Here is a 15,909-nt window from a genome sequence, read left to right on the forward strand (position 1 = left end):
CATCACAGAAATAAAATAATTAAAGTTCATGGTTTAGGGAGAGAAGGGCAGTCCTTAGACAAGTATTGGTGATTTCTCTGGTTACTAATAATTTTTCAAATATTTGGTAAAGAATCCAGGAGACACATAATAGATGTTAAGTAAAATGTCCCTGAACTCAAAACAATAAATACTTTGCTTTGTTTATGTTAGTTAGTGGAACCACACAGGAAAGTACATAAAAGCTGATAGAAAATGAATGAGTAATTTACAAACATTTATATTTCAGTGTTAGGAAACACCATGAGGTTAGGAAAACAGTGAACACAACGATTTGTTACACAATCGACTAGTTCAGGCAATGACAGTCTCACAGATTACAGTTTAACATGATTAAACAGTACATATAACATACATGTACGACAGACATTGCTTTAGGTATTGACATACCATCAGTTATACACATTAAGAAATATTGCCGGTTACAGTTTGGGCTATGAGATAATTTTTTGATAAGACATTTCAAATTACAATATTATCTCAGGCAGCATGCAGGAAAAGTCATTGATTGTTTCTTTGTTAGGATATACTTTGCACCAAGCTTCCAATTTTTTGGTAGTTGTATCAAGAATAGAGAAACCACAGAAATGATAGTATGGTTGAAATCAGCAGTTGTATTTACTGGCTGAGAGAATTTCTGGTAAAAATAAAATTCTCTGAATTCATTAACAAAATGCACAGTGATCATAAACTTAAAAATTATTTTTTTCACAATTAATTCTTGTTTATTGGTGGTACAGCAGCTGCAGGGAATCTGAATTCTGAGAGCTGGATTTTACATAACAGCAGGAACTTATTCTTCTGTGGGCTCACATGATCACAATAGACATGTTTACCATTTGAAGTCACATATTATAACAAGGTGCTATACAAAGATTGTAAATATTTGGTGTTTCCATCTTAACAAATATGCTGTGGTTATTTCACAGAGAGACTAGATTAACAGGCAGTGTAAATCACATGAATCTTAAGATTTTTAAAAATACATTTTGTACAATAGGTTTCTTATTTCTTCACTAGCATTTCATTTTGATTTTTTTTTTTTTTTTGTCTTTATACTTAGAGTCCTTAGAGAAACTAAAGAGCTTCTGGCTCATGCCAAGAAAGTCAATAGGACTGGTATTTCCCACAGGAATATGGCTGAGTGTACATTGAATCACAGTCAATAACGCAACATCTAATAGAACAGATTATTTAAAAAAATTCAAATCAAGTCTAATTATTTTAAAAGACAGCAGTTTGAACAAAACTGTAGTAATCAAAAGTTTATTTACAAAACATTTAAATATATAGTTTAATGGCTAGTTCTTGCTAACTGCACAGATGAAATTGGCGTACACAGCCTGTTAACTTTCTGTGCAACATTGGTAGACCTTTGAGTCCATGTGTATGTGGCAGATGGGCAAGAAAATTAGACAGTAATTTCTGTCGACTCAATGTTCATGAACAGAAATGTTTCGATTCTTTTTCTCTATGTGATTGGAGCTGTTATTACTGTTGGTGTGTTTAAGGTCTCCAAATGCAACTTAGCATGACGCAAGAATTTGAGGGAAAGACTGTGCCACTGAGTTTTCAAATTCGAATCTAGCTTTCTTTTTCTAACATTTCTGTGTATTACATCAGCTTAAAATATTTCCCTTGATCATTAGAAACACAAAAAGATTAATTTTCAAAGGATAGATGATGAAGTGAGCATTTCTTACAATCACATTCATAATGTAAGAAGTTAATCTACATTTTAAAGATCATTAAACACTTTTCTTTGGCAGAAGAACATAAATAACTTCCTCTACTTCTAATATTTCAATGAGTCTACTTCCTTTCCTGGCCACATGAGGCATGATCACTATTGCAGGATAACAGTAGACCACCACAGATAGAAAAAAATATTTAAGGAGCACAGATCGACACTTCAATTCAAATGGTACTGATACACTGATGCTGGAGAGGGTATCTTACACAGCGGTTCCAACAGCGCTTCTGATGATTGTAACTCTAGTACCGTTAGCAGTCATGGCCATGGTGACTTTTGCTTCCTGCAAAACTCGGAAACACTGGAAACTTTCTGATTGTTAAACATTTTGTTTCTCCACAGAATCACGAACATAGGCCGTGTACTTGTTTGCATGGATTTCACACTGAAAATAGCCATAGATTATATTGGTTGGCCTGAGAGATTCGAAACTGAAAGATTCAGTTACTCTTCCATGTATATCACTACCTAACTACCACTCAAGGCATTCCAAGTATGATGAAGTTATTGAACATACGGTCTTAGACACACGAGCAGTCTCCAGGCTGAGCTGGAGGAATGTGAGGATTGCTCATATCACCTGTACTAGGATCATGTCCAATTTTTGTCTGTCTTTCCCACCTCTTTGTCTTTGAAGCTTCCTTGTGATAGATCCCTTACACTCTGAGCACAACTTCTGTACAACTTCTGTTCTTTACTCTTTAGCCCTGTGAAACAAGGGGTTGGGGGGGGTGTTGTGCTCATTTCTTTTGTAGAGAAGCTTTTAGGCACAAAGATATGATGGCCTTTTCTATAGGGATTGCCCATTGTAATGGTTCAGGATGAATTCAGTTTACCCTTAAGTCACCTACTGGGCTAGTAGGGAAAATTTGCCACCAGGAGCCACCAGAAGCATGTGACAATTGTGGATTAGTTTCTAACCAGAAGTCTTTCTCATCTTGTCTGCCTCATGGAATGAGCTGTGTTTTGTGCATATATACAACAGCCATCTTTTTTTTTTTTTTTTCCTTCTGGCTCTTGTCTAGAAAGCCATGAATGTCTTCCTTGGTGTGAGCATTGACACATAAAAAATTCCCAAAGGAACCCCGGAAGTCCTGTTAGAATAACAGTTGTGTCAATGATGGTGATTATGGCTTTTGGGAAAGACACATGTATCACTAACCTGTTCCTATCACTACAGATTATTGACAAGAGAATTTGTTTATGGTTTTAAAACTATCATCTGTCACCTTCTCATGTCCAGGGCTTTTTGTTACACTACATAGTAAGGATCTTTCATTATGGACCCGTTTATCTGCTCTTTGCAATTCAAATCCAGGCTTATTTCAAGGCTTCAGGACTGGAGCAAATAGCACAGTGCATGGACTGTGGACCGAGGAGAGGTGGACAGCAAGCTCACATTGGCAGTTTCCACCATGGATGCTTCCAAGGTGACATTTCAAAGGTCAGAGAGGATATTAAGGCTTGGACTCTTAGTGATGGATTTGAGTCAATTGCATGGAACCTGACATAGTCCTTTCTGCTGCAAATATTGCATCCTATCACTGCAATGGCCTGCTATGCTGATGTGATCTCTCAGAAGATTTTGAGTAAAAGAATATGTATGTGGAGCTGCGAGTGATGAGGATTGAGATGAATGGGCTGTGCTTGAGCTGGAGCTGCAAGTGGTCAGGTGTGTTTGGCGGGAGTAGGACATTAGAGGGAAGGCATCAATGGGAAGGCTCCCCCAGCTGGAACAAATGGACAAGCAGCGCCCAAGCTTTGACCACCACCGACAGAAGCACACAGATTCTTCAACTGCTTTTCGTGATTGAAAGGAAGGACAAACACAGGTCAATATTCTAAGTACTTCAGAATGTCAGGTTAGCATTCAGAGACAGACAAACACATGGGCATACATTCTCAGATAACTCCCTATCTCAACCTGTCTTCTAAGGAGTTCTTATCCAATAAGTGACCTGAATATTTGGCACTCTGGCTTTGCCCCAATGCCAACAAGAAAGCCTTGAAGGTTGATCCTAGGAGACCTAGAGTGACCACTATGGCACTTGCTGTTTCCAAGATTTAAAAGCCCCGTCGTTTCCTTTGAACCAGCTCCCCAAACTCTGACCAGCAGTCACTGTCTCTCCATACACACCTACTCCTCCAGAAGACACTACTTCAGCGGGACTCAGGACTGCTACAAAACTGTTTGCCATGAAGGATAAGAGCCAGAGCTAATTATTCAACAGTGAGATAGGTTTCCTAGACTGTTTTCTGGACCCTGGGATGGTCAGGTAAAGTACATTACATAAACAGTTATATTTTAAAAGATCTAGAAAGATTCAAGGGAGAGAATCTTCTTGAAGTCCCATTAAAAGAAAACAACAAAACAACAACAACAAACCAGTTGTGAGGTTAGTTTTCCTTCAAATGGAATTCTAAATCTGGATTATAAACTTCTCAACCCACATGTTTGAGTCGATGGTACTGACAGGCAGGCTGCCATTTAATCCTAAAAGCTTCATTCTGGAGAGAGGAGAGTTAAATATGGGGTGACACTGATCATTCTAAGAAGCCATGCAAAGCGCTGACTGGATCAATGGTTTTGAATTGCAGCACGAATTAAAACAACCCAAAGAGCTTGTTAAATCCCACAGTGAGGAGCTTACTCCTGGCATCTCTGATTTACAGAGGGCTGGGGGGGGGGTCCTCAGGGGAAAGCAGATAATTTGCATATTTCACAACTTTCCTACTCATTACAGATGCTGTTTGGCCACAGACTAAAGAATCACTGAAGTTGCTTATTCTAAAACGACACTATATATAGTTACCCACGTCACCCTAATTGCATTCCTCCAGCAAAGCCTTTCCATGTGGGATGGGAAGATCAATATTGAATTTTCTCCTCAGAACCTCATCAAGTAGGAAGAACTAGATTCTACTGGTATTAGTTTAATTATAGACGGTTCCTAGGTTTAGAAAGTTAAGGACATGTCAGCATAAATAATAAACATGTCCATATAATAAAATTCTAAACCATGTTTTATGTTTGGCCTTCCTATATAATTTTCTATGTTATTAAGCATGGCTTTCTGAAAGTACGTTTCTAGAAGACTGTACACTTTTTCTTCATAGAACATTATTTTAGTAATAGCATTGCAATTCTCTTCTGCCAGCCACTTCTGTGACAGCCACCTTATCACCTCAGGGTAATTAATACACGGTGACTCAGTTTGTTCACAGTTTCTTGGCTGAGCACAAACAAATGAGTTGTTGATGTTTTCTTAGTAAAATTTTACATGTGAAAGTTTCGAATCCCAAGGGCTTCTGGAGAAGGCTGAAGAGAGTGGAGGTTTCCAGAGAATTTCTGGGGTATTCGGGTGGACAAGAGTTAAGGTGGACAAGCTTCGAGCACACATCATTAAAGATTGTAATCTGCTTGGCTGGAAGAGGCGGGTCAGCTTAAGAGGTGGGGCTGTGGCAGGGAGTTGAGGAGGAATGGCGTGAACTTATGTGGATGAGCTGTTGCCTGCATGGGAGGAAGGCCTAGCTTGCTCAGGAAAACAAGTTCTCAAGTCTTCAAGCAAAGACCTGCCTTTTGATTGACAGCACAACTAAGAATGCTTAAGGCGGTCATCAGCAGAAAATGCTTACGGGGCATTTTTGTTTTTAAAGAAGAGAAAACCCCATTTTTTTGGTTCCAATTTACTATTTCCTAATGAAATCTGAACTAGGGATCAGATTCCACACAAAGAAATCATTGCAGTGTAAAAATGGGATGCATTTACTGCAGCTCCACAGCCAGCTCTAGATGGAAAGAAATCATGAGAAAAGGAAGAATTTTTTTTTGTCCCCGAGACTCAACCATAGAATTGTTATAGCATAAGAAAAATATTATCTGTTTAAATTATTTCTCTCACAAAGCCACTTTATCTGTTGCGACATGTCAGTGATGTTTACTTACCCTTTTCCCCCACACAAATTTGGCTCTGTGGCTCAGGACTAATAGAGCTGGATGTGTGCTTCCCATTATGTTGAAATAGTTTTGTCATTTCTTAAGACATTCCAATTTCGGATTCCTTCAAGAGAAAGCTTACATTCACGCCACAGAAATAGTCTTTGTTTACATAAGCAGAGCTCCATTTGTTTTTTGTTTGTTTGTTTATTTGTCTCTGTTTTTTGTTTATCTGGTTTTTAATCTTCCTTTCCTTGTGAAAAAGTGTGTATGTTCTGTGTTTTATGTGCAATTTCAGATCAGTAATAAAGCATTCTGGCCAAGGCCTTTCTGGTATTTGCTCCAAGTATGATTTAAGAAGTATTTTTGTGACATCTTTTGGGATAGTCATTTCTCTATAACAAAGAGGCTCTTTAAAAGACAATTGAATCTGTAGCAAATGGCTTCCTGCTTCTGTTCTCCTTTATAATACCTGTACCTTTAGATAAACTGGGTGAGGTGGGGGGGCTGGCCACTATATAATTTATAATTCATATAGTTGAGTAGAAACCAGTACTGGCATTCTCTTTCTCCTATCTGATGGTAAGCTTAAGAAATGAGAAAACAAAAATGAATTTGAAAGGTCATCCTTGGAAGAAGAATGGTTGTGGCCTTAACAAGGTCACTGAGTTGAAATCCTTTCTACTCTTTTGAATGCTTTTCACATGGGGGAAATTTTCTACTCTCTCTCTTTAGGGAAAAGAGTCCCACCCTCAGTGATGTACAGTAATTACTTTAAAATAAAATTTTAGTTCCTCCCAGGTGCATGTGGCTTGATTGGTTTAACATTTGTTCTGATAATGAAATGATGAGGAACAACTGCTTGACCATATACAGCTTCCTCAGCTCACGCCTACAAGTGGAAGGAAATGAGAAGCCCCATCATGGGGGCTTGATGTGTTTCAGAAAAAACAACAACAACAACAACAACAACAAAACGACATAAAGGTATGGATCATCTCTCAAATAGCAATGAGAAGATTCAAATCCAGAGATCCAGAGTGAACTGAAGATTCATGACCTTCTGAAGCAAAAAGATCTACCTTTCCAAAAAGAAAGCCTTTGAGTCGCCTCTCTGATGACAACTAGACATTCAAATGGAGAGAGCACTGTGTGCTCAGAGAGAGAAGCTATGGTCCCCTTCTCTAGGTGCTGTCAGTTGATGAGGGCTCTGAAATTTTAGCTCAGAGAACAGCCAGGTGCCTCCAAGTCAAGAACATTCAGTGTTAGTAGTTAGTGGCAGTTACTTAGTAGTTAGTAGTAGTAGTCAGTAGACAGAACTTCAACAATGGTAAGGTAAATGATGCAAATTCCGCAATGTGAAATGTTAGCTAGCAAACCAGGTATCTCCCTCACATAGAGACTGGCTCATAGAAGACTGTGATGTGCTAGTTGAGCCTGAATCCATTCATCTTGATGGTGAAATACTGAATGTGGAGTTAATACAACCATTCTTAAAGGGAAGTTCTTTGATCAGTTTCAGAATGACCCCATTAAAGAGTCACATGAATAAAATATCCTTAGACCAAAATGAAAGGTTAATTTAATTAGGAGACTGTAATTGGAATCATATTAAATCCAGGGCCAGTCTTAAGTTTCTTAAGTCATCATTACTTTTTGATAATTAACAGAACATTTTAGCAAAATAAATGCTTGAAGTTTATGAAATTCTGATTTTGAAACTTTTCTACTGGCTTGACTGAATTCTTCTTATTTTTTTTAAAAGTCTGAACAGAATGGAAAGTCAGTGAGTGATCCTGGATGAAGGCCAGTAGTTAGTAGCAGTTACTTAGTAATTAGTAGTAGTTAGTAGTTATTGTAGTAGTAGTAGTCAGTAGAAAGAACTTCAATAATAATGAGGCAATTTTATGCCTCTTTGGCTTATTTCTGATTCTTTGTCAATCCTGTGATGTTGGTTAGTAGAAGTTCTGAACACCAATGAGTGAATCCTGAGTAGTAATAAAGCAATTTTATTTTCATTTTACTAATGATGCAACCACTGGAGTTTTAAAGTTCCTATAAGATGCTGATGACAGCAGGGACTCTGTTCTTAGAGCTCTCTGTTCTCAGAGCTTCGGACAGAAATTTCAAAGACAAATGTTTCTGAGAATCCGATGATAGCAATTATAAATAAATTCCAAAGGTTTTGCACCTGTTTAGCTACATCCCTTGCTCTGAGAGCACACCATGGAGAAGTGTCATAGGCAACTGGCTGGCCAGGCTAGTTTGCTTGTTAGTAGGATTTTGGAGAAGAAATGCCAGAGACAAGATAATTAACACATATGAAAGATGGAGATGGGCTCTTTTGGGAATGTCTGACCTTAACAAGAACTAGTGAAAGATTCATAGGCTGAGTGTTGGGTGATGAGATATCAGCCGACAATTGGGTGAGGATTCCCTCCCCGCTTTTCTCCCAACATGCCAAAATACATTTCTAGAAAATGTTAACTGGTACATGGTTGCTTGTCAGCTTGGTACCATCTCTCAAGGGAAAAATACAAAATCTCATTCTATTAACTTCCAGAGTTGACCTTGACCAGATTATTCCCCCACCCCCACCCCCAGCAAGAACTGTTTTCAATGCTCACAATCAAAGGCAGCAGAAGGAATCAAATTAACCCTAACGACTTCCTGTCTAAAACACTTGTTAAGCAAACAAAAGGAATAAAAATGAATTTCTTTCTTTAAGATATTTGCTTCTATTTTGGGAAGGATACCTGTTTTCCAAACAATTCTCAAACAACTGTGTACATTTACCTGAAGAATAAGACTCCTTCTTTGTACTTTGTTTCATTTATGAAAGAAAATTAACTTGACATGAATTTTTGGGCAATATGCAGAATACAATTTAGGTTATTCAAAATGTAAAATGTATTTTTGTTTTTAATATACATAGCCCTGTGGTATGGGAGAAATAAGGTAGAGGAGAACAAGTGTGTTGAAATAATGAAACAATTCCAAGAAAAAGAATCTTGCCACTGGTAATCCAACTTTTCTAAAGTTGTTATTACACTGCTTAAAATGTGAACCTTTGAAGAAAAAAAAGACTAAAACTAATATTCATGTTGCTATATTGTGTAAGGCTGGTTCATCTAAAAACACTTAGCCACTGGTAGATCTGTCTGGACCATGTGGTTATGGGTCTAGACTCAAGTCCAATACCCCCTCCTGTGTATTGACTCAAATTATAATTAGTCCTAAAATATTAGTAACAATATCAAAATGGAGTCATCCTTTAAAATGGAAAAGTATTAAGGTACCAAGTTGAGTAATTTAAAATTGTACATTTAAAAGTGGAAGGAAATTATAAAAAATATTTTATGAGACATCTGCACAGACCTAATGTATTCTTTAAAATAATTCAATGGTGTGGAAAGTATGCCAAACACATTTTTCTTTGGTTGTTTAAGTCAAAATTATATATACCCAGCTTAGATTTTCATGTCAAACCTGAGAATGAGATTAAATTATACAGTTGTCTCAGGAAAATGGGAATTTTTCTTACAGGTAATGACTTTCAAATATCATTAACAAGAGCAATACATGATGAAATCCTACTTAACACATTCTCTTTGTGCCAAACTATTTCATTTAAGAATATAATCTTGTCAACAGTGTAGATAATTCTCATCCACATCATTATCATAACCATACAAGTTTCTTCTCTGTGCATTATTGCAATGCAGTATAAAAAGCTCCCAAGATTTTTCTTTGGGATATTTTTCAAGTATAATGTTTGCTAAAATGGATTTAGAAATGTAGAGAAAGATTCCCAAAGAGTATAATTTTTCACAAAAGCAACTATTAAGATGGTATGATTTTTATCATGGATATTTATACCATCCAGTTTATTTCTTAGGTAAAATATTTTTGTGAAGCAGTTACATGTTTGGTTTAATTTAATACATTTAATAATAAGAGAAATCCTCCCACTTGGAAGAAAATTCAGGATTATGTTCTTGACAATAGATGTTGGAGCATTACAAACCAAGAATCACACTTTAGGAAAGATCTCCTTGCAGATTTGAGGTCCTCTATCATGTGTCTTCAAGGGACTCTAAGAAAAAGTTCCGTAAATTATAAGCTCACTGGCAAGGAGTCCCAGTAGAGAGGGCTATGCAACCATCCTAATAATCAGCTTTCACTTCCTCCAATATAGTTTTAGATTTGGCCGAGCATACCTGAAATTATGTATCACACTGACCACTAGGGTCTGGCTTTGTGAATTAACAATCAAAACTGATCCAGCAACTCTGAAGTTTTCTAATTTATTTCTTGGTTTATTTGGTCACTAATGTGAATTTTCCTACCCATTCCATACCTGAAACATAGTATCCAGTGAGCACTTGACCCACTCATGTTTCTTAGAGTCATATGCATTATTCTGTTTTTACATATGACAGCTTTAGAGACACTCTCATGGGGCTTGAGGACATATATATTATTCTTTTCCACTCTGTACCTACATATATTGATAGAATAGGCTAGGGAATGGACACAGGGGCAAGATAAATACGCCCTCAAGAGAGATTAAAATCAATAAAATAGTAATATATACCTCAGGCATTTGTAGAGATGACACTGTCCTAAAGTCTGCCTCTATTTGTAGAGATAACACAAGGGTCTGTGAAATGTCAACGTATTTGATTTTTCTATAACAAGTTTGCTTCTAGAAGAAAAATTCCCAAGCAATTCCTTATAGAGTAAGCTTCCCCCTATTGCTGAGGCAATACCAGGGTATCCCTGGAGCAGTATTAGTATAGTACCATCAGCCGTATTCAACCCAATCCTTTGAAATATGCTAGAATGTGTGACAATAATAGTTACAGCAATACTAGTGTTTGAAAAGAATAGCAAAATCCCTAATCAGTTATAAAACAAAATCTGTAGGGAAGCCTGAGTACACATTCCAAATCTATCCACAAGGACACATATCCCCAGTATGATAAATGTGATTTTGCAGGTCTCTTCTATGTGTCATGCCACTAATTTCCCAACCAATAGTCACATGCTTAGAATGCCTTGGCCAACAGACATGATTCTTGTAAGGACGGCTGGATGCTACTTGTAAGTTAGAATGGATTGTATATTGTCAATGGTGAAATCACCCAATGTTCCTAAAGTCATGAAAGTACAAGTAGGGCTTGCTATGGCTATAGTTGCCAAACGTCAGAAAAGGAAAATCAAAATCGAGAGAGATTCCACATTTTCAACTCAGAAAAACCAAAAGAAGTCTTAATGAAGCTGATCTGCTTCAGAAAAGAGGAGCTTCATCGTCTCTCAGAGAAAATTCTCTCATTTTTTCTACAAGGCTCTCAGATGTAAGAGCAAACTAGATCCTCTCACTTCCTTCCTTCCTTCCTTCCTTCCTTCCTTCCTTCCTTCCTTCCTTTCTTCCTTCCTTCCTTCATTTATTTTATTTATTTATTTATTTATTTATTTATTTATTTATTTATTTATTTATTTATATTAAAACCAGGAATGTGTGAGCATAGAGTTTCTAGTGGAGGATGTCTGGTTACAAATGGCAGTGGAAACAACATGTTTCTATTTGCTTTGAGATCACTTCCTGGGATGGGGATGCTCATCAGTTGCAAGCCACCTATCCATCTCTGCAGGCTTGTTCTGAACAGTATAATTGTACGTTAATCTTATATTTGAAAAATAATGACAACCCAAATGTCATAAACTATATATATGTTATATAGAGAAAGCAAGGAAATCTTCATGGCTGGAAGGATCGAATCAGAATCCGTCAACAAACTAATGTTTGCTCCTAAGCACTTGAGAGTCAGTCAGTCAAAGAATTTTGCTGAGGTCTACTAAGTGGTCCGGGATCCTTACTACAATACTCAGTTTGGTCTTTATTCAAGAAGCAAACTCAGCCCGCCAATTTTATGTGAAATTAAAGATCAATATTCAGGAGACATATCAATTCTTTGATTCAAGAAGTGTGTTTGAGTTGTCCCTCGTTTTTTTTTTTTCACCCTTGAAAGTGTGCCACACATGCCAACATGATGCTGTGATGAAAGGGCCTGTGGGAAACTTTAAGATGCTCAGATAAACAAAGAGTGATTTGCATGTACCTAGTGTCCAGATTCTACCAGACCAAGAAGGCAGGTGCTCCTCCCCACAATTCTTATTCTATGTCTGCTGTCACCTCTTTCTGTGTACTTTTGATTGCATGAGATATGAAAGTCAGTGACTTATACAATTCATAGAATCAGAAACTATCAACATAAAGAAGTTGTTCTAGGAATAAGAAGAAATACAATGTATGATACTAAGTGAGCAATTTGCTTGTCCCTTGGGAATTAACTATACTTCCAAAAACCAGTGCCATGGGTGGCATGGTTTACTACGATGCGCTGTGTGATGAAAGTTGTTCAACAAGTAATAGCTTGTGAGTTCATGTGCTTGGGTCCAGAAAGCAAGAAGAATGAGTTAAATTAAAAAGTGGAAAAGTGGTGAAAAGAAGGTACACCCAAAGTTTATCACAGCATCACACGGCAGACAAACATTCCGACTGCACATGCTGCTCGTGGGCCATTTAAGCATGGCATGAGCGAAGGGCTGACATTTATATGGATTTGGATTGTGGCTGTCTCCTTTCCCATAGATAAGGATACCGATTGCACAAGGATACCTTTTTGGTCTTTATTTCTTCAGAGCATGAAAACAAACAACCGAAAATGAAGTAGGTGACAGTGAGGAGAGGGGACATTCCACAGTACAGAACATGCTGTGCCACAGGTGATGAAATCACAAACAGTTAGAAACTTTATTGTTTTTTTTTTTCCTGTGTCAATTATGTGTACCAATTGTTGGGAACAGCACCGAGTGTGCCTGTCCCCCTAAAGCCGTGCACAATACACACAAAATAAAAATAATCAAACAAATAAAATGAAATCATTTACATATAATAATTAAGAACCCTGAAGATCCAGAATCAGATTTTCCCTACAGCATGAAGACTGAAAAGGCAAACAAACCAAAAAGCTTGAACTTGAAACTGACCAACAGCAAGACATTCTTGGGAAGTTCTCTGTGAAAATTCACTACAGAATTATTGACATTCCAAAGATGGCTTAAAAACGAAACAAAACAGAACTAAACAAAAACCAGTGCAAAATCTTTCTAAGGTTTTTAACCACATAGATCCTTTGACTAGATTTACTGGGTATCTCTAGGCTAGCTTTCCACTTTTAAAATCTAAAATTAAGATAAAAAAAAATCAAAACAGGATGGCTTAGAGGACTCCACTGAGAAGTCCCCACTGTCACCCCTGTTGGTGGCCTGTGGAGTTGTGATGGAAAGGTACCATTGCCGCAGAGACTAAAAACTGGCTAATTAGGTCTTCTCAGTGATATCGGTCACCACCATAGTGCCCTGCTTGGCCTAAGTTAGGAAGATAAAAATACCTGCGAGTTGGCCAAGGCTATAAAGAGTACTTTTCCAGAGCTAAAAATTACATTCTTTTAGGAAAAACAAAACATGAGCATTTGGTCAACTGCCTTTGTTGTGCAATTTTAATGTGCCTATGTTAAAAGTCACAATTCTTTTTCTCTTCCAAGATTAAAAACTGTCTCAGTGTCAACTCTTACTCTTTGAGTAGGAATCCCACTCACTACATATCCCTTGGGAGCAGGAATTTGGGTCGTCTTGGTCACTGTTCTGCTCCCAAGTCGTAGCATTACCTGGCCTATTGAATGGGCGACAAGTCTCTATTCACTCAGTCACTAAATGTTGGTTAAACAATGAATGGTTATGATCACTGAGTGGAAGAAGGGAAAGGAGTCCTCAGCTACATTTATTTCTTAAGTATCTGGAGTTAATGCAGAGGGCCAGAAAGGCTCAGAGAAATGTCTAAGAGATGGGCCAAGCCATCCCATTTCCCATTAGTAGAATCACAGCTTTTGGAATGTTGGGTTTATCTCTGCTCTTTGGTATTTTTGAATGGAAAGAGTCATTCCTTGCAAAGGTTACTCCCAGTCTCTTTGAGTAACTTACTCTTAGTCATACCCAGTGGACCTCTAAAGTCCCACTGGTCACTCAGACCTCCACTCAGGAGTTGATAAGAAATTCAGGGAGTCTGGACTGAGAGGTGAACAAAACAGGGCTCAAAACAGCTTTCTCCATTAAAAAAAAAAAAAATCAACTAGCACTATCCATCATCTGTGCCAGACAGAGCAGATGTGCAATAAATATGTTGGGGGAGGGGTGGTGTGGAAATGGTGGCTGTAAAAATCCAGGCACAGCCAAAGTATCCACTTGTCTCCCCAGCCTTTCTTCTCAGTCTACCTGAATTAATGGGTGATTCTCAGAGACCTCTGATGTGCTCTCCATGGCAACTATTTCAAAGACATCTTGTAGTGTGCCTGCTACCCTCTCAACTTGAATCTCTTTTCACACGATAGTTATTGCTTCTTAGTAATGAGCGTGCAGATTCATGAACAATAAGCCATTTTCTTCTTTTATCCCTACTAATATCCAAACTCAGTCACAACTCAAAAGGAACAACTCAGGTGAAAAGAAAACTCACTTATGTCTTCAATGTCCAATCAACCTCGCTGAATGGGAGGACAGTATTTGCTATACTCTACTATATACAGATACGCTTGGTTTTTATTTGTTTTTCGTCCATGCACTGTGTAATGGGGATCATGACAACAGTCCCAAACAGGCACATGAAGGAGGGGCAAATGTTCAGTCATGACTGGAACAGGATTGTGCAAGCCATGGATGCCACTGAAAATAAAACTGATGGAAAAATCCCAGGCAAGAGCAACGTGGGACCTGGACACATGTGATGACTGAAATGGTAGGGCTTTGGGGGTGGGGTGGGGTTAATCTTCCTGCTTGCAGGGGCTGGGTGGAGGGCGGGAGGAGGTCTGGGCTGGAAAACCCGGGGAACAGGCTGGGCTGGAAGGAGTAAGGGTCTTGCTAATCACAGTTCAGAGCTAGAGATAAGGGATGAAGAGTTCTACGAGTTCCTGGGGATCTAGGCACATTATCGCTGTCCCTGTTGAGCAAGAGTGCCAGACACCACATCCTTAGACTACAGCTAGAACCATTGCTTTTCCTGGCTCCTTTTCAGCTCCCGTGCTTCTTCCTGGAGGCAGCTCACCACTGTTCACAGTCCGGAGATAAGCATACAATTTGGTAATATAGGGAAGATGTGTGTTTTTCTTCTTCCATGCCCAGATCCTTCCTTAATCCAAAGTAATGTTTAAAGTGTTTGGAGGAGGTGAGGCGAGAGTCTTAATGATTTTAATATTGATCCCACATCCACTCACCTTTGGGTGGATCACCACTTTCTATAAGGAGAAATAGGATCTTGGCCCTCTAAACAAAACAAAGCAGTGCCAAAGCAAAAACCAAACATCAGCCACCCATGACCCTGCCCTCCCCCACCACCCATGACCCTGCCCTCCCCCACCACAGGAAACAGAACAAAAACAAAACAAGAAAACAAAGAGAAGCCTTAACCATTTATGAACTCGGAGAGAGCATAGCTCTTCTAGGACGAGCTGCAAGATGACCCTGCCTCCATGCCTGTTCAACTTGATGATGCCCGGGAATGGGAGATGATGGTTTCTGACTTCCGGCCTAGTACAGATGTTCTTGAAGCTGGATTCCATCAGTGGGTTAAGTGAACATGACAAATGTCAGTTTCCTCTGTTCATTATACATAATTTTTATGTATATATATATGTGTACATATATATATAAATTTACTATATCTGATTGTTCCTTTAGAAGCCTTTTATGTGGCAGTAGGCTTCCAGGGAGGAGAAGAAAATGTACAAGAGCCACAGGAGCACAAACAGGGAAGATGTGAGGAGCTTGGCAGTCCGGGGCCCTCCCAGCTCACCTCCTATTTCTGGCCTCCGCCGATACAGCAGCACCCCCACGTTGATGAAAGCAAAAATAGTGAAGAGAGTGACAGAGAAAGCTAGCGTGCCGGGGGACACTTTGAACTGTTCCCCGTTGGCCGCATGGTAGATGGCAGCAATGGACCAGGCCACGCCGATTCCCAGGAAGACATTCACAGCGTTGCTTCCAGTGACATTGCCTATAGATGCATCTGCATACTGATCCTGGGTAGCTGCTACTTTGCTGGCAAATGTGTCTGCAGAGA

General features: G+C 38.7%; 1 protein-coding gene across 13 annotated transcripts in view; it reads right to left on the reverse strand.

Moving 5' to 3' along the window:
* Nucleotides 1-630: 630 nt before the first annotated feature.
* The window catches only part of Slc8a1 (solute carrier family 8 member A1), a 350,274-nt gene continuing 334,995 nt past the window's right edge, over nucleotides 631-15,909 (reverse strand). For 12 of the 13 annotated variants that reach the window (XM_021218592.2, XM_021218588.2, XM_021218579.2 and 9 more), the window contains one exon: nucleotides 15,199-15,900. In XM_021218592.2, coding sequence (XP_021074251.1) covers nucleotides 15,524-15,900 — 377 coding nt within the window. In that variant the 3' untranslated portion in view covers nucleotides 15,199-15,523. Of the gene's footprint in view, nucleotides 15,901-15,909 lie in introns of all 13 variants that reach the window. The other variant, XM_029531202.1, reaches the window with a different exon arrangement.

This window comes from Mus pahari, chromosome 18, assembly GCF_900095145.1.
Source record: "Mus pahari chromosome 18, PAHARI_EIJ_v1.1, whole genome shotgun sequence".
Taxonomy (NCBI): domain Eukaryota; kingdom Metazoa; phylum Chordata; class Mammalia; order Rodentia; family Muridae; genus Mus; species Mus pahari.